The sequence below is a fragment of the Zosterops lateralis genome, assembly GCF_965231275.1.
Source record: "Zosterops lateralis genome assembly, chromosome: 16".
Lineage (NCBI taxonomy): Eukaryota > Metazoa > Chordata > Aves > Passeriformes > Zosteropidae > Zosterops > Zosterops lateralis.
Window position 1 is genome coordinate 4,504,857 of NC_139776.1, and position 21,334 is coordinate 4,526,190.

Here is a 21,334-nt window from a genome sequence, read left to right on the forward strand (position 1 = left end):
CACCACTACCATCACCATCACCATCACCACCACCATCACCCCCATCCACCATGCACCACCATCACATCACCACCAGCATCACCATCACCACCATACTCATCCTCTCCACCCGCCGCGCTCCCGCTCCCCCCTCGGCGGGGCGGCGCCTGTCTCTTTAAGCGGCGCGTGCCCGCGCGGCGCGGGGCGGGGCGCGGCGGCGGCGCGCGGCGGGCGCTTCACCTGCAGCCCGGAGCGGCTGCGGGACCCGGCCGGCTCCGCTGCGCTGCGCTCCCACCGCTCCGCCCGCCCGCCGCCGACATGAGGGCCGGCCCGAGGCGGCGGCTGCTGCTGCTGCTCCTCCTGCCCGTCTGGGGCTCGGCGGCGGTAAGTGGGGCACCCCGGGAGAAGCGGGGCTCGGAGCCATCCCCGCCACCGCGGTAACTTCGGGCTCGGGGGCTGCGATGCTGATGCTGATGATGATGATGGTGATGATGGTGGTGGGTGCGCGGAGCTCCTGCTGCTGCCTCTCCGCCGGTTCGCTTCCCCCCCCCACCCCCTTTTTTTATTTATTTTAAATATCGAATCGTCGCTGTGCAGTTTTTAATTGTTGTTTTATTATTTATTTATTTATTTTCCCCGAGCCGCCGCTCAGGTGCCGCCGCGGTGCCGGCGCAAGTTGCCCATTTCTCGCCGGAGAAACTTCGGGGGCAGCGGCGCGTCCGGCGCGGAGCCGCTCCGAGCCCCCGCACGAGGGGCTCCTCTCCGCCCTGCAGCCTCCAACTTTTTATTTTTACAAGCCCGCAAAGCCCCCGGATCGTGATGGCAGAGTGATGCTCTGAAAAGTTTGGGATATTTTTTTTTTTTTTTTTTTTTTAGGGTTTTATTCCCACGCCGCCTGAAATGGACTGGTTTGTGTAGAGCATCAACAAGCGCTGAACGCGTGGCTGCGGTGTTACACACTGAGCCGGGCGGCTGGGCTGGCTCTCGGGCTGGCTGCGGGAACAAGAGACGCTTATTTTTCTGCCTCCATCGCCCGGTGCCAAGTTGAAATCCGTGAGGATGTCCCGAGGCTGCGGAGTGCTCGGGAATAGCCCCCCGTGCGCTCTGATCTGGCGGTCACCGCTCTGATAACGGGGCGATTTCAGCTCCAAAAGCCGCTATCCTCCGTGAGAGACCCCTTGAAACGTTTTCCTGATGGCAACATCTCTCCAGCCGCGCTCAGAGCCCGGCACAGCCGCCCTTCCCTGCCTTTCCCGTGCAGCCGCTGCCATCCCTCTCCCGAGCGGGGTTTCCAGCCTTGTGTTCGCTCGCTGAGCGCATCCGAGAGGAGCCTTCTCTCCTCCTCCCTTCTGCCGCTCTAAAGCATCGCTGTCTGTGCGCGGGAGCGTTCGGGGGGCCCGGGGGGCTGCGCTGCTCCCGGGGGAGGCGGCGGCGAGCCCGGAGTTGCACTTTGCCGGTGCCCCGGTTCAGCCGGGGCTGGAGGCGGCGGCAGCATCGCTAAGCGATGCTCTGGCTGGCTCTGCCGGCAGCCCGGGCGCGTTAGAAATCCCCTGCCACCAGCACTTGTTAGTGCGTAAATCACCTGGCACTCGCTCCGCATAAATCACGGGCTGTGTGCTGTCAGCGAGTTCCTCCTTTGGAGATGGGTCTGGGACCTGCCCTGCCGGGGGATCCCGGGGAGCCTGGGCTGTCCTGTCCCTGTGCCGGGGGCTGCATCCTCTGCTCAGTCCAAACTTGCAGCTCAGTGTTTCGTTGGCTGCTTCTCTCTGGGATTCTGTGCATAATTCCGTTTTTAATTGGGATCCCCTCCATCCCTTCCCACTGCTGGGGCACGAGCAGAGCCTGGAGGGTCCTGGAGGCAGCACAGGCAGAGCTTGGGATGTTGCTGTAGGGGTGAAGGGGAAGGAAGGGTGTCCTCACCTGGTGGTGGCAGGCTCCTGTGTCTCTCCCCCTGTGTCTCTCCCCCTGTGTCTCTCCCCCTGTGTCTCTCCCCCTGCCCGGTTTCTCAGTATCAAACCTCGGTGGTTTGGATGTTGCAACATCAGGCCTTTGCGTGTCTCCAGTGCGAGCACAGCGCCTTGATGAATTGCTGCTCTTTGTTTCCTCCCCTCTTCTGACAGTGCCCAGTATTCCAGTCTTGCTACAAACAATGCTCTCTTGTAGTCAGGCAACTATTGCTGGCCCATTTTATTTTCTTTGCAGCTACAGTATGGATCCCCTCCGACAGATAGGCACTCTAACACCAGCAACTTCTACTTGCACACTACTTCACTGTGCAGGTTTGCTCACGCCTAAACGTGCCATCACTGGGTGCAAAACGTTTTCCCCAATGACAGAAGTCATGGTGTGCATTCTCCTTGTTTTGCTTTTGCAGGCACACAATGGGGATCTTACAGTTAGACCCACATGCAAGCCTGGCTTCTCAGAGCAAGACTACACAGCATTCATCTCCCAGAACATCATGGAAGGGCAGAAGTTGCTCAAAGGTAAGTGGAATAAAAAGCTTAATAGCTTCTGCAATAACTGTATTTTCACGAGGTGAAAGGAGGCTTAAAGATGCTGGTTTTGATGGTGAAATTGTCTGCAGAATTATGTTTGTAGGAGGATGAAGCACTAAGTGGTTTACCTGAGCACAGTTTTGAATACAGATGAATCATCCCAGGTCCGCGCGCTGTCTGCTTCAGGTGGATTGTTTGTTACTCTCTGCCAGGTCATCACTCCACTCTCCAGTCTCCCACTCCCACCCTGTCTGAAGGAACTCTGCATCTGATATTTTAGAGAGTATTTTTATGTATGAAATTCAAAGATCCCTAAATTATCTGTGCTTTGAAATGGATGATAAAGCAGACGTTGTTGTTGGAAATGTGGTAAACAAGCCTACAGACATTCTGTTCACAAATGTGGCATTCATTTTCATTACTGCCCCACTGACAACATGAAAACACAGGCAAAAAGAAACTACCAATTAGCTTTATAGTAATTGCAGGATTATAACCACTTTTGTGATTGTAAACTCTAAGATGTCTTCGTAATCCAAATAACAGTAGATTATCCTGTGTATTGATCTGTCTCCTTTTCAAGTTAAAAATAATTAAACTTTATATTTGCATGACACAGAAAAATACTTTATTCCGAGAGAGTTTTTGAAGATCAGAATCCCATCCCACGGCCCAGCACCCCAGGAAGTTGGGGAGCACATCAGGACTTGGTGCTCTGCTCAAGGCTTTATAAACCCTTTGCAGTGTTTTCCTGGGTCCATTTTGCTCACATGCTTGTCTCTCTGCCAGAAAACTGGGATTTCTGTCTTCCTCCAGAGCAAACACCTGCTCTTTTACTTTGATTTTTTCTCAGAAGAGAGGGGGAGTTGTCAGTGTTCTCTCTGCCTTCAGCAGAATCCAAGACTGGACATTTTTGCTCTGCATGAGCTGGCAGTCACTTTTGTTTCGGTGCCCAGTTGTCTTGGTGTTGCTGTTCAGGAATTCTCTTGACTGGCCTGGCATTAATTAGTAGACCTTGGGGAGTTTATTTTTAGTTTGAAGGGTAACCAAAGAGGGAATTGAGATGGACAAGCTCAAGATTATGCAACCCTAAAGAGATGAAATACAATAGTTTACGCACTTTGTAGCAATTTTTCCCAAATGTAAAGGCAGCTTTGCAGGTCAGTCTGGAAACTGAGTAGATTTCATGCTCTTTTAGCTTTGCAAATTATTTGATAAAAAAATGTTCTCTGAGTACTGTAGGGAGCCGTGTCATAAAGATATTTGCTCAGAAGAGTGGTTTTTTTGCAGTTTGGTGCTTGATAAATTGTGCTGTGTTTATGGAGGTGGACAACAGGGATGGAGCAGAAGGGTCTCTACAGAGGCATTAGATGGCTGTGACTTTCAAAACAGCACAGTGGCTGTCATTTCATTTCTGGTTTAACCGATAATTTTTAAATATGAAATTATATTTACACACGCTGTCAAGTTGATTTGAATGAAAATATATTTCTATTTGATTTTATCCTTTAGGGACCAGTTGTAGCTTTACATTAGTCATGGCAAACCTGCCTCTGATTTAGGGTTGAAGTCACCCTGGGGACATTATGTATCCATGCCCCACTTGTAAGATTCATGTCCTGATGACGTTGTCACAGGTTCCATGATTTAAAAGCATTTTCTCAACAAAAGGAGGGATAAAAAAAGTGCAAGTGCTGTGTTTGCTAATAAGTAAACTATCATCTTTGCACCTTTTAATCTACAGTCAAATACATGCTGTTGTTTATCATGGGAAGCAAATATATCTAATTAATTTATACAATAATGGGCAAGAAAATTCTTCTTCATGCTTGTGTTGTTCTTTATATATACCCTAGCATGTAAAATTGGTAGTTTTCCAGTTTAGGTTTAATTTTACTTCCTAGCACTTGATGTGTCTGAAGCATAAAATGTTTATCTCTTTTCTTCCATCTGGGTGAAGTATTGTACAATAGTTCAGACCAAAAATGGGTTCAGATTGCTTACATTATCATGTTTGATAGATTGACATATGTACTATTTCACACCATCTTACCACGCAAAGCTCTGCTGCCAGCTACCACCATCTTATTCATCAGCATTCAGTAATTCATCTGCAGGCCAAATGGGACTGCTTGCCTGAATTAAAAAAAAAAAAAAAAAAAGAGTAAAGTAGGCAGAAATTCACCTGTCAGTGCTTTCATGGAATCTTGGGGGTGGAAAAAAGCGTGTCTGTAGCTTGGATGGCTCTCGGGGGATTTCACGGAGCAAACATGAGGTTTTTATGGATAATGTTCATCTTGTTCTTAGGAAGGAGAGGTGGGCATTCCTGGGATTTTATCCCTAAAGGTTTATCCATGAGAAATCAGGGAGCATGCAGACCTCAACATGGTCGTGAAATACACCATTCGGAAGTTTGGATGTTCCATGGTTTGCGATGAGCTCTGTGGCAATAAATAAACCCAGCATTTCCCTTTTAAGCTTTGCAATATCCAGCTCTCAAATGTATGCGCTGTTATGAATGCATCAAAATGAAAGTGTTTATAGTATTCTAAGTTTGAATCAAGTTAAACAGAAAATGACTGCTTATAATTGGTTTATTCCAATGGAAATAGCTTAGCCTTAATTTGACAACAAGAGCTTTTACAGAGTCATTGTTTTATTATAAGTATGCCGTAAGCTATTAGCTACTACTTTGTGGTTCATCTTATTTGCCTGAGTCAGCTCTCTAACATGCTCAAAACATACAGATTCTAGCAGCAGCTATTTGTTACACAGTAATTAACTTGTTTATGATAAATGGATGGGAGAAATGTCACGGCATTTTGTTTTATGTATAAATGAAAAGCATCTGCATTCTAAAAAATTTCATGTTAATTAGACTTAAAATAGTTTTCCCCAGTAGTGCCACAAATACCACACACTGCACATCACTGCCAGCACCGTGGCCTGATGATGGGGTGGTGGTTGAGGTGATTTGTGGAGCCCAGTGCCTTCCTCAGAAATGCCATCACTGCATCTCCTAATGAAAGCTGCGGGGGTGTAATCTGTTATACTTTCTGGTCTTTGTTTTTGTTGGCAGGATAATAAACTTAGTCTTGATCACTGATGCATGATAATGTTTAAGATAGCTTCCTTAAGTATTTTCTGCTTTAGCCTAGGGGAAAGCTCTCCATGTGTGCAGCCTGGCAGAGGACAATTGCGGCACGGGGATCTTTTCCTCTTTGTTAATTATTCATGTTAACTTAACATGGTGAGAACATTGGTGCTGAGGGGTGGGGAGCAGGGACATGTGGGGCTGCACTAAAACACTTCAGCAATGTCCCAGGGGATCTGGCTCCTGATGTGAACTCAGTGTTTGGGAGTGATGAAGACCAGCAGCCTCTTGGGGACGGAGGGAAAGAAGGAGTAGGATTCTGAAGGTGGTGTGCAATATGATACTCTTCTTATTGGCTTTATGCCCTTTTAAAATTTTTGTAGTGTTTTTTACAATTATAATTAATTTAAAAAGATGTTTTTCAAAAGGAGAAGTTTGGGTTGAGTTGGCACTCTGTGAAGCTGTGGGTTGAGTCCATGATGCCTCCAGTGTGGCTCCAGCACCTCTCAAACACACCTAAATAGAACACACAGCAGACAACATGAGCAGATGAGAAGTACAGCCACTTGTTTGTGTGTTCTGTGCATCCCTTCATCTGCAGGGGTTGTTGTTTCTTTGCCCACCCCGAGCCTGTGCTGACAGAGCAGGGGAACTTCTCTTGTGTGGGCAGCCACATCTGGGGACAAGTGTGTGGCAACACAGTTTATTTTCATATGGGGAGATGAATAAACTCTGCCAGCATGTTCTGCTCTGAGCAAGTGTGTGAAACCAAAGGTAGCCAAGCTCATGCAAATGCATAAAAATGTAATTGCTTCCATTCTAGGATTTTTTACTAGCATGATTTTTGGTTAGAAGCAAAATGCATAAAAACTTTGTTGGAATACATTTTTTTTTTTAATAAGAATTCACTATGTAGATCACCTGTTGTAAGTGTTTTAGAGGTAGGATGTTCTTCATGGTCAAAAGCTTTTTGTTTTCTCCACTGAGATTTCAAAATCTCCATCCTTTTTTTTAGCCCTTGCTGCATCCAGTATTAAAACTGGCTGTGAATACTGTTTAGAAAACACTGATTGCATAGACCACAGAGCCACAGCATCCCCAGTCTCCCTGGGATAGTGGAGAATACTGTAGATGGTGTAGGTTTCCCACTTTTCCTGGGTTTAGAGTCCAGGAGATCCCCAGGGCCCATCTGCTGTCAGTTTTGTCAAGAGCTTGGTTCCCACAGGCAGCTCACGGTGTGTCTCTGAAGAGAGTGTGTGGATGTTTCTTCCCTGCCCTGTGTCTTCCAGGTGTCCTCTGGTGTGTCCTACTGGTGCTTTTGGAAAGGGAGGAGCCTGAGGAGTGTTGGGATTTGTTCTGGTGTTTGGTGAGGTTGTTGAGCACCTCTTAGGGTTGTCCTTCAGCCTCCTGGAATAACCAGTGCCTTCTCCAAGCTGCTCAGAGTTGGAAAAAAAAGCAGAGAGGTTTTTCCATTCGTGTTTTCATTATTTTCTGGTCTGTTATTCTGCATGAAAAGCAGTCACTGAAGTTACTGTACACATAATTAGCTTCACAGTTCCCTAATAAAATCTGAAAGTAGGGGAGCATCCACTGGGAACTCAGAACTCTTACCTTCACCTTTCTTCATCCCTTCCTTGGGGGAAGGAGAGGCAGACAGGCATCAGCTCTCTGTGTTCAGCTGTACAAGCTCCAGTGAAGCTGCCTCTCACAAAACACTTCTCACATCCTGCAGGACAGCTTCTTTTAAAAGCAGTTTCTGGTGATGGGCACGCTGCAAATCAAAACTATAATTTCCATCCCGAGTTCCAGGGGAGACCCCAAAAGAGCTGCTGCAGATGGGGGAGCTGCTGATGCCCATGTATTTTTAATGTTGTTCTTCAGATCTCACTTCTGACACAAAAATGATGTTTAAGATGACATTTTTATCTAAATAAAACTGCAGTTAATGAGACTGGAGTAGTCAATAACACTCTGTAGAGTTAATCCCCTTACACTGTTTAATAACTGTATATATTGCTTTCTAGTTCAGAGCTTTGAACCAAATTCCTCAAACCCAAGCAAAATTACATTTTTCTGCATTCTGGGGAGTTAACTGATTTATATCTGAATAAATCTGCTTCTCCAACAACAGACTTGAAGCTTCTCTCTTTTTTCAGGGATTTGTCTGTTAGAGAATTGTGCTGTTTCAAATTAGGCATTCTTAATAGGTATTAAGGAAGAAGATGAAACAACAATTTCTGTTGAATAATTTATTCATTTCTTTATTTATGCTTAAGCTTTTAGGAAATAAGCTGTGTCTGGAACGGTATCAATTAGTTATTTATTGTGAAATACCTGTTGTTTTGAGCACTAAGCTGATCATTTTAGGTCTTTTAAGGTTGGGAAATGTTAATTTTAAAGTCAGTTCTTTGTACCGGAATTGACCATCACTGACAGAGCTCATGAGCTCTGATCTCACAGAGCAGATGCTGAAAGCATTCTGGAAATTACAGTTTTTGCATGTGGCAATTGAAACTTATTTATCCTAGCAGTGAAATATTTTCTTGCCTAATTTTCATTGACCTAATGCCAGTTCTCATTGCCTAATTTCATTGATATTTATGTGCAGGCCTCCTTCTGCCTTAATTTTTACCCTGGAAATGAGTCTCATGTTTTTTTTTAGAGGGAGTTTATTTCATTGCAAGCTCAGGCTGGGGAAGTACTTGGTTCCACAGCAGCAATGGGCCGTGTGCACAGCTCATAGAATATTTCAGCAATATAGATAATACTTAAAAGTCTTATTTGAAGGGCAAGAAGAGATTAAAACTACAGAGGATGGGATTTCATTGGAAATCTGCTGCTTAATGTTTCTCATAGAATGAATTGGAGTAATGCAGGGAAAGAAGGGAGTTTCTGTTTCATTTGAGGTTAGTGGTTGGTATATTCAGAATTAGGGCCAGCGCTGCATCAATCGGAATTTTTTCATTTTCAGACAAATGGAAATAGTAAGAACTGAGGATAGAAAGTGGTGTTTGAAAAGCAAAGACCAGTCCTTGTCTCTGGGAACTCCAGCTTTAAGTGGTTTGACAGGGGGGCTGGGATGAACCTGTGGCTGATTCCAGACAGACTTCCCCAGGATCCTGATGTGGAGCACTGCAGGAGGAATCTCTGCTGGCTCAATGGAATCGATCTGTGTCCCTTTCTGTGCATGTAAACCTTCCGTGCCCTAGCCAGAGATTCTGAAGAGGATTTGGCTTCACATTTTGTTTTCCTTTTGGTGCCTACATGACCCCCAGGGTTGTTTTTCCAGGTAGAACCCACAAGTGTCCTTGGCCAGCCCTGCTGTGGCAGGGTTTTCTTACTGCTCAAGATGAAATATTCTTTTAGATCTTTTGTTTTCATATTTATTTTAGTATTTCCAAAAGGAGAGGCTGAGAGGACTGGGATTGTTTAGCCTGGAGAAGAGAAGACTTTATAATTGTGTATAAATTCCTTGTGAGAGTGTGTTGAGATGAGGTGCACAGAGGAAGGAGAGAAGAAAATGGGCGCTAACACTGAAATGCAGGACATTGCACTTAAATGTGGGAAGAAACTTTCAGCATGAGGGTTGTCAGATGCTGGGGGAGGTTCCTCAGAGATGCCATGAAGTCTTTGTTCTTGGGGATACTTGTAATCCACCTGCTTTAGCTTGTCCCTTGCAGGGGCTGGACAAGCAGCTCTGCAGCCTGCCCTGGGCTCTGACCCTGGGAAACACTTTGCAGGTGAATGGATGAAAATACAGAGGGATGAACTGAGCTTTTTCTTCAAATACAAATCCCACAGCTTTAAATAAAAAACATTGCAACAGCCTACAAAACATGATCTGTACTGGGAAATTGTGTTTCTTTAATTTCTTGGAAGCACAGCCTCTGAAGAGGGAATAATTGAAACACCAGGGACCAGCATTCAGCTCTTTGCTTCCATTAATGTCCAGACTTAACCTGGGCATAGTTTGTCTCCTGGCATAAGGAAATGTTACATTGAAAAAGCGCTCAGTTTCCTCTTTATTTCTAGTAGAATGAAAGAGAACATGCCGTAAACATTACTGTTTAACCCAAAATATTTGTCTTATAACCAGCTACTTCGCTTCTTTCAGGAGGATGTTTGTTTCCTAAACAAGTTTTCTGCGATGTGAAAAAAACGCTTGGGCTGAGCAAGATCTCTCTTTGCCACAGGCCTGCGATTTTTCTTGTTTATATTCATTACCCCTAATTTATTTGTTAATTTTGGATTGCAGTCGCACAGAGGGAGCGGGAAGTGGCAAATGCTCTGGCATATGGGCTGCACTGTCACTGGGAACGCTCAGCTGCCCCGTCACCCCGGGCTGCAGCATCCACATTCCCCTTCCCTGCTCCCTTCCAATGCAAAATTTTAATTTTTTATATTTTTTATTTTTGTGCCGTGCCCTCGCTACTCTGCTGCTCCTGTTGTTCCCCACTTGGCAGGGTTGTGTCACAGAGAGCCAGTGGCAGAGCTCTCAGTGCTGTGCTGGTTGTGCTGCTCTCAGGGCTCACATCAGCTGCAGCCCATTAACACGAGTGTGGTAATGGCAGCCACTCTGTGAAACACACAGAGCTCCTCCAAGGACCCTGAAGATATGTATGGGCCACCCATGAAGGAGGAGAAAAAAAAAATAAAATAGATGCTTTTTCTGCTTTGAAATGAGCCAGTCTGTTTTCATCGATACCCAGAAGCGCTGCAGTCATTAAAGGCTATTACTATGCCTATTATAAATCACAATTTCCTAGCAGTTCAGAGGTTAGGCACAAAAATTACTTTTAGTCTAAGATTTTGTTACAATGAGTTAGTCTCGTAGTAATTCCAATCCTTATTAAACAAAATTGTCTTTAAAATAATTATGAATTTAGCAATTATCCAAAGATAAATAGTCAAGATTACAAGAATTGTTCTGTACAGGGCTATGTATCAGCTCACTCTGTCAGTTCATGTCTAGAGAATCATAGAGGCAGGTCAGTGAAACAAATGTCTGTTCCTTCACCATGTAGCAAGAAAAGCATATTGGAATCATTGGTATATGGAAAAAAACCATACAGGCTTGGGAAGATGGTGGAAAATAAAGAAATTGGTACAGGTGAAAAAGTGCAACTCAGGACTAGTTAAAGGATGAAATTTAATAACCTGTTTGCTCCTGATGTAGTCAGAGGGGGTGAGCAGATAACTCTGTATAAATGCCACAGTTCTGTCAGTCTCACTGGTGTCACCAAGAGCTGTTTGTGGTGTCACCTGGACCTGTGGGTTGGTTTTTGCTGGGCTCAGAATCCAGGCTGGAGGAGCTCAGGAGGATTTCTAGTTCACACTCCTTCCCCAGGGCATGAGCAGCTCCTCTGTAACAGATTTGTCCTTGATGGGGGCTTGAAGATCCATTGGTGGGGACCAAACCAAATATATTCCTTTGCTTCCCTTTCCTTCCTCTGAGTTTTGGTAGAGCTCTCTTGATACAATTTAAACCTCTTTATATTTGTCATGGACACACTGAATAGTTGCTGATTTTTTTTTTTTTTTACTCCTTCCAACACAATTGAAAATATTTCTTTTTCAGGTTCTCTAGGCTGAACCTCTCATCTGTTGCTTTTTGTGTGTCGTGCTTGGCTCCCTCCTCTGAGCCCTTGTCTTTGTTACTAACACGATCCTCCAGGTTGATGTGAGGCTGCCAGCCAAGTCTCACAGTGCTGAACAGACAGGGAATATTACTTTGCCTGTTTTGCAGGCACTACTCCACTTGATTTATCTAATGTGATGATTGCTTTTTTTTCTTAGCAGTATGATACTGTTGACTCATGTTCAGCTTGTGATCCAGTATAACCTCCCACATCGTTTTTTGATGAACTGCTACCTACCCAGTCATTTTCTATATGTGTAGTTGATTAATCCCGCTGAATCGTGTTACCTTGCTCCTCTTCTGTTGAATTACACCTTATTTTTGTTTTATCATCAGCCTTATCTGACTGGTTTGGATTGTTTTGAATTCTGAGCTCGACATCCAGCAGCGTTGCAGTTGCATCCTGCTTGGGTATGGTTTGCAGATGTAACAGGCATATGCTGCATTGCTTTATCTGGTCTGTTAATAAAGGATTGAACAATCCCAATTCAAAACAGGCTGTGGCAGAGCCTTTGTGACAGAGCCTTCTGCTCTGACCATGCACCATTAAAACATGCTCTGGCTAAAGTCATTTCAGTAACTAAAATTGGAAGGGTGGCCTGGTGAACAGAGCCTTTAATGTCTTGATGTTGTCTGTTGGGATAGCTGTAGAAACACAATTCCAAATGTTTTCAGTTGTCAGTACTTTTCTTGACTTTTATGAGAATTACAAACAGTGGGACCTTCGAATTTTCACCCTCTGGAGACATTCCAGGTTAAAAGGCTAGACTAGGTTGATGGAATTTCAATGAAATGCTGTTTCTGTTGGAGGGGAAGGACTGCTGGAATCCTCTGGGTTGTTTAAATGCCCCAGCTCAGGACCAGAGGTGTGTGAGGTTGCAGGACAGAATGTTCAGCTTGGCTTTCCTCAGGATGCTGGAGATCTGCTCCTTAAAAGACATTTTTATTGACAGAGCTGTTGCTAATCCCAGTGTGAGCTGAAAGAACAGGATTAAATTAAAGCTAAAGCAGTGTTGTACCTGGATGTGCAGTGTGGACTCTGGTGTAATCTGTTTCCACTGTTGGCTGGGCACTTCCACCTTTGCTGCATTCCCATTTCCCAGCCCGTGTTGGAAGGTGAGCAAAGCGAGGTGTTCACCCTGCACAAACCAGCTGGGTGTTGTACTGCCTGTTTTTACAGATCTGTATTATTCACAGAGCTTTTTAGGACTCCTAGCCCACACTTAAATATTTCACTGTCTCCCTTTAATTTTGCCCATCACGCCTGTGTGTTTTGGTAACTGAGGAAAGGCAGCTGCTCCCTGTGCTGGAGGAAGAACCTCTCTCTGCTGAAACCTTCTGGAGCAACTCAATTTAGAGGGGGAAAAAGAGCTGGGCCAGAGAATTTCCGCTGTTTTGCTCCCAGTGAAAATCCTTCCCTGGGGAGGTAGAAAAAGTCATTGTTTCAGACCCTGTGGCCCTGCTGCTTGGTTTTAGGAGCCTGATGTTGCTGGCTGGTTGCTCTGCTCCCTTCAAAACAGGTTTACACAATTACACATGAAAGGCAACTGGTTTGCTCATCTCCATAAAGCTTAAATATTTTTATTTTGTGCCTGAATTATTTTGGAGATTAAACTTCCACTTCTTTACCTTTTTTATGGGCTTCTGAACATTTTTCAGTTGATTCAGTGCTTCCTTCTGGTCCTCTGGAGAGGCTAAAGCAATGTAGGAAAATGGCATAAAAAAAAAAAAAAAAAAAAGGGACTTTTCATATTGTTTGGATTTTTCCTTTGCTTGTGGACAGAAGGGACAAGTTGAGAATAAAGAAAAATATGTGTATGGTTGATGGGATGAAGGAGAAACTATAGGTCAAGGCAAGATTTGGAGAGATGAAATATTCAAGGATTGCGGCTATAAAAAGTGTTTGGATTGCACCCAAAGATTTCCCCATCCTCTTTTCAAGCTGCAAGAAGAGACCCTCGTCAGGAGAAGTTCAGTGATCTCTGGAACGTTAAACTCTAGATGCCTGTTCAAATAACTGAATAGGAGATTGATTATCTCTGTGCAAAGTTTACTGAAAGATTTTTCTTCTTTTTTTTTTTTTTTTTTTTTTTTTTTTTTTTTTTTTTTTGTTTGTTTGCCTGGAGTCTCAGATATAAGAGAAATTCAAAGTTAAAAGGCTGGTTGCTGTATCTGCTGGCGAGCAAACTACTCCAGTTGTACCAGGTGGTTTTGAGACCTCCTGGCAAGGAGAAAGTGAAGAGATTTAGGTTGGGCAGTACAAAAATCTCTTCACCAAAGAGGTTGTTGAGCACTGGCACAGCTGCCCAGGGCAGTGGTGGAGTCACCATCCCTTGGGGGGGTTTTAAAAGCCATGAGGATGTGGCACTTGGGGACATGGACTGGTGACATGGGTGATGATCTCAGAGGGCATTTCCAGGGTCAGCAATTCTCTGACACCCTCAGAGAAGGCTCTGTGGGCAGTGGGCTGTGTCTGGGTTGGTGTTAGCAGAGGTTTAATCCCACCCTGTGTCACAATAAGACATGAAATGAAGATGCTGAAGTCAGAATGCAAATTAGGTTTTATTTACAATTTATTCAGCCCTTCAACACACTGTGCTAAGAGGACACATTATTGTTCCATAGGCTGAGTAACAGAAATAGCAAACAACACCTGTTGTTATGGGAAAAGAATATTATTTACACAAGGTTGTTCTGGGGAAAAGAAAACTGTTGAAAAGTTTCCCTTGGGAAGAGCTCAGGCTCAGAAAATACCAGGTCCACATCCCTGCTCAGTGAATTAGCAGAGGTTTAATCCCACCCTGCTCAGTGAATTAGCAGAGGTTTAATCCCATCCTGCTCACTGAATACCAGGGCCTGGCACTGTGGGGACTCCTGTGAGTGCTGAATAAACTGGGGTGTTTTGGCAGAGACCAGTGCAGATGAGGCATTTCACCAGAATGAATTTTCCTGTATTTTCAATAAAACGAAGCTTTATTTTCCCTTTCTGCTGTGAATTGAGACATAACTTTGGCTGCATCCTGTTAAAGAGCAGCAGAACTGAGCAAGGGTGGCACAGCCAATTTTACCTGTGCAATAATAGAGGAAGTTTCATTGCCTGGTGATGATGAAGCAAAGTTCTGTTTAATGCAGCAGTTGTGTCCTTTGGCAATGCACCTCTAACAGGGAGAGTTTGACATCTGTGGAGTGGGGAAAAAAATTAGAAAATTAAAATAAGGGTGGGTGGGGAAAAGAGTTATAGGTGCCTGGAGCCCTGGGGAGCCACAGAGCTGCTGGGCCAGGGTTCATGTTGGGTCTGGACAACACCAGAAGTGGTGAAAATTACAGAGACTTAAAGCAAAGACAGTGTTTCTGCAACAGTTTATTACAGTCTAAGTGGTTTTTTGACCTTTCATCTGCATCGGGGTCCCTTGTGAGCAGGCTTTTATTGCAGTATATCTGTCTCCACTTCCAGGAGAAATGTGTAGGGAATCCACACACTGAGAAACCTGCTCTTAGGAGAGTTGTCCTGAGAAAGGAAAACAAAGAAACCAAACAAACCAACAAATCCAACAACTCCAACAACAAAAAGTAAAGAAAAAAACCTCAGTGTTATATATCAAAATCTGTAACACGTGCTCAGAAAAAGTTAATATCTGGTGAATGTCTATTAAGTACTTCCTCAGCTAATAAATAGCTTAGGAGGTATAAAATTTAATACTCCTAAAATTGCAGAAGCCTTTGAAGAACACATTTAAATTGGACTCGTTGGAAGGAGGAGATTTAAAGCTGACCTGTTCAGAGGTGAGTAATGAAAAAGATGTGATGGAATGAGGCTGCATTCCTTCAATGCAGAGACATTTAGCCTTAAATTTTTGTTTCCTGAGGTTTTGGGGACAGTTTATTTTTAAGTTCTGGTGTAACACATCAGCTGAACTGCACTGGTAACAGTGGCCTGGTTATTTATAAGCCTATTTTTGAGTGTTTCTGATGGCTCAGCTGGCCTGGGAGTGGGTCACTGTGCCACAGAGAGAACTTGAAGAGCAGCTGTGGCTGTACCTACAGGTCCTGCTCATTTTTGGTCTTTAAACATGAATCTGTTCCCCATTTCAGGATCTTCAGGCATCAGATTCCCACTTTCCTTCTGTTCTCTCCCCATCATGGTCATCTGTAGGTAACAAGTGAGATGTGTGCACGTTTCTGAGGGTGGTTTTAGACAGATTTTTTAAAGTTTATGATGGATCTGTCTTTCAGGGGTGAGCAGATGAGCAAAAGAAACTGCTCTGAGGTCTTGTTGTGCTCGTTCTGGGTTTATTTGGAAATCAGAGCAAACCAAACTTTGCCTGGTTGGCTTGTTTCCTCAGGAGCAGTACCCCCTGGTTTTTTTCCATTTGTATGTTTTTTTTTTTTTTTTTTCCTAATCCCAGTGGCAGTCATTTTTTTGGCACTTGCAGCTAGGAGAAAAAAAAAAATTAAGTAATACATGGCATTTGTTTTGGCACTGGTTGTGACTCATAAATAGAGATAACATCTGTGCTGATAGTTTTTCGTGATATATAACCAGATTGAATGAACAAAGTTTTCATTTATTGCTGTTCTTTTGCCATTGTTATATTTAGGGAGCTCCAGTGTAACGAGTGAAAATATATGCTTATGTATATTGCTCATGTATAGATCAGAATTTATACACATCCTGTGAATTTCAATTTGGCCACTGTATCTTTTTAAAATAAAAATCGCTTATTGCCATTCCCCGAGCCTAAAACTTTTTCAGGATCCTTCCCAAATCCTAGTCTCTTGAAGGCTCCTACTGCTGCCAAGTCTACACCATTCTTTTAATTAAAAGACAAAAAAAAGAAAAAAAAAGAGAAGCGAAACTTCCAGTGGGTGTAAATCCTGATAATCCTGAGATGATGTAAATCGGTGCTGCTCCTTAAGTCATTGGACGTATCCTGACTTACATCTACTGAAAATCTGGCACATAATATTCCTGCTGGTCCTTTCTTCTGCCCAATAGCTGCTCTACACGGAGTTGGCACCGTGGACAAAGCACTCTCTTACGAGCTGATAGAGGGTGGCACGGCTTCCAGCACTGCTGATTCAGCACAGCAGAGGCCATTTTCCTCATTTCTTTGTGAGTTAGATTAAATTACTCTGCAGGCTGGACCGGAGCCACAGGCCATAGTTTTACAGCCTTATAACATGGTATCCTAGCCCATGGCATCTGAGAGGTCTGGCTGTGTGGAAAGCTCTTCTGCTTTGCTGCAGAGGATTTTTGGATTTGGCGCTCGGCCCCTTCGTGGGGCTCACGGCAGCAGGGCTGGAAATGTTTTGATTGTCTTGTTGAGATAGACTAAAGTGGGGCTCTGTTAATGGAAGGAAAGGGACATCCTGGGGATCAGGTTAGTATGAAAACTCCGCTGTGTGTGTTTGTCATGGCAACGTTTCTTTAGATTTTTTGCCTTACAGGGATGCAGGATAATAAATAACAAATGCAGGATTTAATGAGTATAACGCCGCAGGAGCGCCAGTGAGGCAGGGGGCTTGTGCCATCAGAGCTGTTCCAGCTCTCCCAAATTTGGGAAAATCCATTTCCCTTTGTCTCCTCAGTACAAGTGCATTTCTCATCCCATCTGAGCAGGTTTGGAGTTGAACCCGGGGGAGCAGTGGGGGGATGCCCTTTGTGTGAGCTGTGCCCTGTTCCCATCCTGCAGGGCTGGGATGTCTGTGACTGCTGTAACAGGCCCATGGACAGAGGCAGAGGAATGTTTTCTGTTCTCTGGCAGCTCCTGGCTTTGTGTGTTTCCAGAGCAGAGCCAGCTCTGCAGTTGGGCTCCACGACTGCAGCTCGCAGTGAAATCTCTCCGACTGTCTTTGGCCAAGTCCTGCTCTTGCTCTGATTTACCCTTTCCCCTCCAAGACTCACGATTGCAAAAGGGACTCTGGCAAAGGGAGAACACGACTGTTAATGAGGAGAGAAAAGGTCAGACAGATCCAGTGAAAGCCATCCTGCTTCCAGCAGAGAGAACAATCTGAGCTGATCCTGTCTAAGCCAGGTGTTGGACTGAAGTTGAGACCAGGCTTAAAGCATTTTTACTGTAAGTTTGGAAGCTTCACTCCGTCCCTCATGCCTCACCTCACTTCCAATCACATCATTTTATAGCTTTAAGGGGCTTGCATTCTATCAGGATGGGCACCCCACATGTGGTTATCTTGGAGTTGCATTATTGCCTTTCAGCTTTATCTCTGTAGTTTAGAAATAAAAAGAAAAGCACCGCCAAGCAAAGCCCTCTGGTTTTAATACAGAGATGAATACATTTCTGCAAGTAAAAAAAGCATTCTTGATTCAGAACATCAGGCAACAATTCTCTGAGTGTTAAACAGAGGTGAAGTTCATGTTGCTGGTTTCAGTGCAAAAACAAAAGTGGGCAGATTAGGAAATTTGTTTCTGAGTGGTGTGTTCTATTTTCTGAGCCCTGGTTCAGTCTCATGGACTCTGGTAGAGCTGCTGCACAGAGGGTTTATCTATTGATTTCTGAATGTATTGTGCTGTTAATCTAAAACCTCTTTCCCCCAGTGGAATTTCTATTCAGAAGGCTCCAGCCAGGCTCAAGAAAGTTATTTGATTTGGGAAGTTTGAAAGAATAATAAAAGAAGGATTGATGCAGTTGGATTTTCATGAGCTCAGTCTTCTAGTAAAATAGACAGGCTTCTTCCTCCTGTGTCTGTGGTGGTTGGATCATTATTTAGGAGGAAAGCAGAGTGTGGAGATCACTTAAGTTTTACTGCCTGAGAATTTTGCAATTATGAAACTTGTTCAGAAGAAAGTAATGAGAACAGTTTTGGTGATATAACAAAATATAAAAATTAATGGGTTAGCGCAGCTTTGTCTTTCCATAAATTTGTGTGCTTTATTTCTTAGCAATTGGGCCTTTTCTGCTAATTTTTAAACTAGTAAAAAATTTAGTGCCACTATTTGGGAAATCCATGTAATTTCCCAATAAGACACATGTGGCAAGGGAATTGCACCATATAAACCAGGGAACTTTGTTCCTCAGATATTTCCATCATCATTTAAGTACTGAATATTAAGTAAGCCTTTTAAAAGAGCTGTGACAGGACAGAAGATGATGCTTTATGGATCATCTTGTTATTAAAATGTTCATTACTTTTGCTGAGAACTGAATATGGGAATAAACAGTCTTGTATTACAATTAAAAAAAAACCAAACCCAAAAGTACTTTTTTGCCTTTGAGTACATTGGTGTTGTCTGTAGTGCAGAAATTAATGAAGCAGACAAATGAGATTAAATTGGTAGTGAAATGAAATAAAATTGAGGGTTTTTTTATTTTTTTCAGGCTAAGGTCCTGTCCAGCTGAAATCAGTTCCCTTTGACTTCACAGTCCCCATGGCTGGTCCAGTAACAGGTTTATTCTGTTTCATTAGGATGTTGCCAAGTTAAGTCAAGGAAGGTGGACTTGTATCTAAAAAGAGATTCCTTGTGAGAATTCCCTGTCTCTAGAGCACTGTAGTTTATTAGACATGATTATTTCTTCCTTTGGTTTAGAAACACACTTGTTGCTCTTATTTATGCAAAAAATGCAGCTCTCTGGAGGTATGTGATTAACCTGAGGCATTATTTTATTGCAGACCCAGGTGGGAAGCTGGAAGTTCAGAGTATGCATGAAGAATTATCTGGGTATGAGGCAAAATGCTGTATTAACTGTGCAGTTAGTCTTTGTCAGCAGCATTTGGAGCATTTCTTCAGCCCTTGTGGTGACTAAACCTAGCAGAATTTATTGGTGAATAGTTCAATTTGCTTAAATGGGCTGATTTTCTTGAGTAGGCAGAAATTGCATCTTATTTCATGTCTCAGATTTAGTTCGACTGAAAGGCCAAATCCAGATTTGACTTGTTTTTCTTCCCAAATGCCTGTTTAGGCACTGGGTAAACACGACACCCAGGATTTGGCTGAGGGAACAGTTCAGAGGGACTAAATTTGCTGGAACTGGGGTAAAGAGTTGCATTCAAGACTGGTCATAAAACTCAACTTTCAACCAGATTCAACAAGAGATTCTTCTTTTTTTTTTTTTTTTTTTTTTTTTTTTTTTTTTTTTTTTTTTTTTTTTTTTGCTTTTCTCTCCCATGTAGAAATAAGTGCTTTAGAATATCTGAAACATCTACCAGTATCATTTCACTGCTGAGAATTGGGTAACTGTGTAAAATTATATTGACCTGGGGGGATTGAAATATAGAAGTGGCCGCGCGCTTAACTGTGCAGGAATCAAACTGTTTTACTGATAACATTTTATTGATTCATCTTCTCCCGGTGTTACAAGTAGCCTGGAGCCTGGCAAAATGAGCTGGCAATGTTTCTGTGTTGTGGACGTTGCAGTATTGCAGCTCTTCATAGGTATTGAAATTTTATATATGGGCTGAGAGCTCACGTAATTATTGTGATTTGTAATGACTGAGCCTGCAGATGGGGCTTCCCAGAGGCTTCATTTCAAGCTAGATAACTGGTAATTTCTCTTTTCTGTTTAAGAATCTGTTGTCCCTCCTTTTCTCTGCAGCTGCTGAGGTTTTTCTCTGTGAAAAGCTGAACCGTATCTCTGACTTAATGAAGATGCGTAAAATGATTGAAATTGCCTTAACAAGGCAGTGCTCCATACAGAGCAGCAATGAAAATGTGTCGTGCTGTTTGCAAGGGATACTTTGTCCTTTTCATAAATGAACTGTGATTTCCCACCATATTATAAAAATAATAACAATAAAAAAAAAAATCCTCCTTCTGACAAAGCTTTTAGAAAATGAACGGCTTAAAGGGACCACAATGGCAGCTTGTGAGTTCAACCTGCATGTGTTGACTAATTAAATTCTTTTGAAAGAGCTAATTTTCATGTATTTTATTTAATGAAAGCTTATTTAAGGTTTTAATGATGTGGGTCTTTTCTCTTCAGCAGAATGCCATATTGACTCGTGGCATATTTTTACATAGGCTTCATTCTGCTGTGAACAACAGTGGTTGGAAATGTGAGCGCTTGATAAAGTGTCATTAAATTAGCTTATTGTAGTTGCAGATTTTTATTACGCCACTTCATGGGGATATGAATTGATCCCGTTGTACTCGCTGGCTTTAAAGGTGCAGCACTGTTATTGATTGTGCTACTTTATCTCAGGTGTTTCATCAGCCTGTGCTGGCAGGCTGGCTCCTTCTACAATTTTAGAAAGTCCTGGCTTTGTGCATTATTTTTATTCTGTGCCTTTCATCTGTGTGCATGCCTCTTTTATTGGAAATACCCCTAAAAGAGATCTTGTTTTGGGGTTGTGCTTGTGCTCAGCAGCTCTGCTCTATCCTGGGGCTTTGGGAGCTGCTGGGTGTCCCATGTGGACACACTGGTGGATGGGCTGTTGTCCTCAGCTGATTTCCAGGGAATTAGGGAGGTTTACCAATGCGGAGGGAAAAATCAGTTCTGCTCAAACATTACAGCGTGTGCATTTGGAACAGAGGTTTCATCTGTTGGTGTAATTGTTGGTAATGTGATGTGTGTCACGAATAAAGGCAGAAAAACAAGAGCCTACACCTTGGTTAGTCAAAACTTTCAGATATTTTTCCACACTGAGTAGTGAATTTCTTCTGCAAATCTTGGAACTCCCAGACCTATTCCAATACTAAGTGTATTGGAAACGGATTGCTGTCAAGGCTTGTCCAGCTAATTAAATTCCCTTATTAGCACCAGAGCTGCAGTCTTCCAGAGGAGACATTAGTTGAATAATCTTTCCAACTTATCTAAGTTCAAACTAAATGGCCTTTCGTAAAATGCTGAGCTGAAAGTTCAGCAACAAAATACCTGAGTTCTGGTCCCCCCTTTCTGTGTGATCTGTGGTAATTCAATATATTCTTTAAATATAAATTGGTATTTCAGCTGTTCTGTGAAATGTTTTCAGAGTTCAATTATCACAAGCTCTCGAGCTGTGAGGACTCTGTCACCTCACGCTTCAGGCTGAGGGCAGTCCAGCAGTGATGGCTTTAATGCATTAATAAAGTTTGTCATGATTCATTTTGGCATATCCTTAGCCAAATAGAAGAATCTTTTTGTCGTAAAGTCCTGCTGATCTGCTGAGGTTGTTTGTGCTCTATACTGG

General features: G+C 43.3%; 1 protein-coding gene across 1 annotated transcript in view; it reads left to right on the forward strand.

Moving 5' to 3' along the window:
- Positions 1 to 297: 297 nt before the first annotated feature.
- Positions 298 to 21,334, forward strand: part of CDH4 (cadherin 4) — a gene marked incomplete at its 5' end in the record, with an annotated part of 425,180 nt that continues 404,143 nt past the window's right edge. The window contains 2 exons of the mRNA XM_083873174.1: positions 298 to 363; positions 2,354 to 2,465. Coding sequence (XP_083729300.1) covers positions 298 to 363; positions 2,354 to 2,465 — 178 coding nt within the window. The remainder of the gene's footprint in view (positions 364 to 2,353; positions 2,466 to 21,334) is intronic.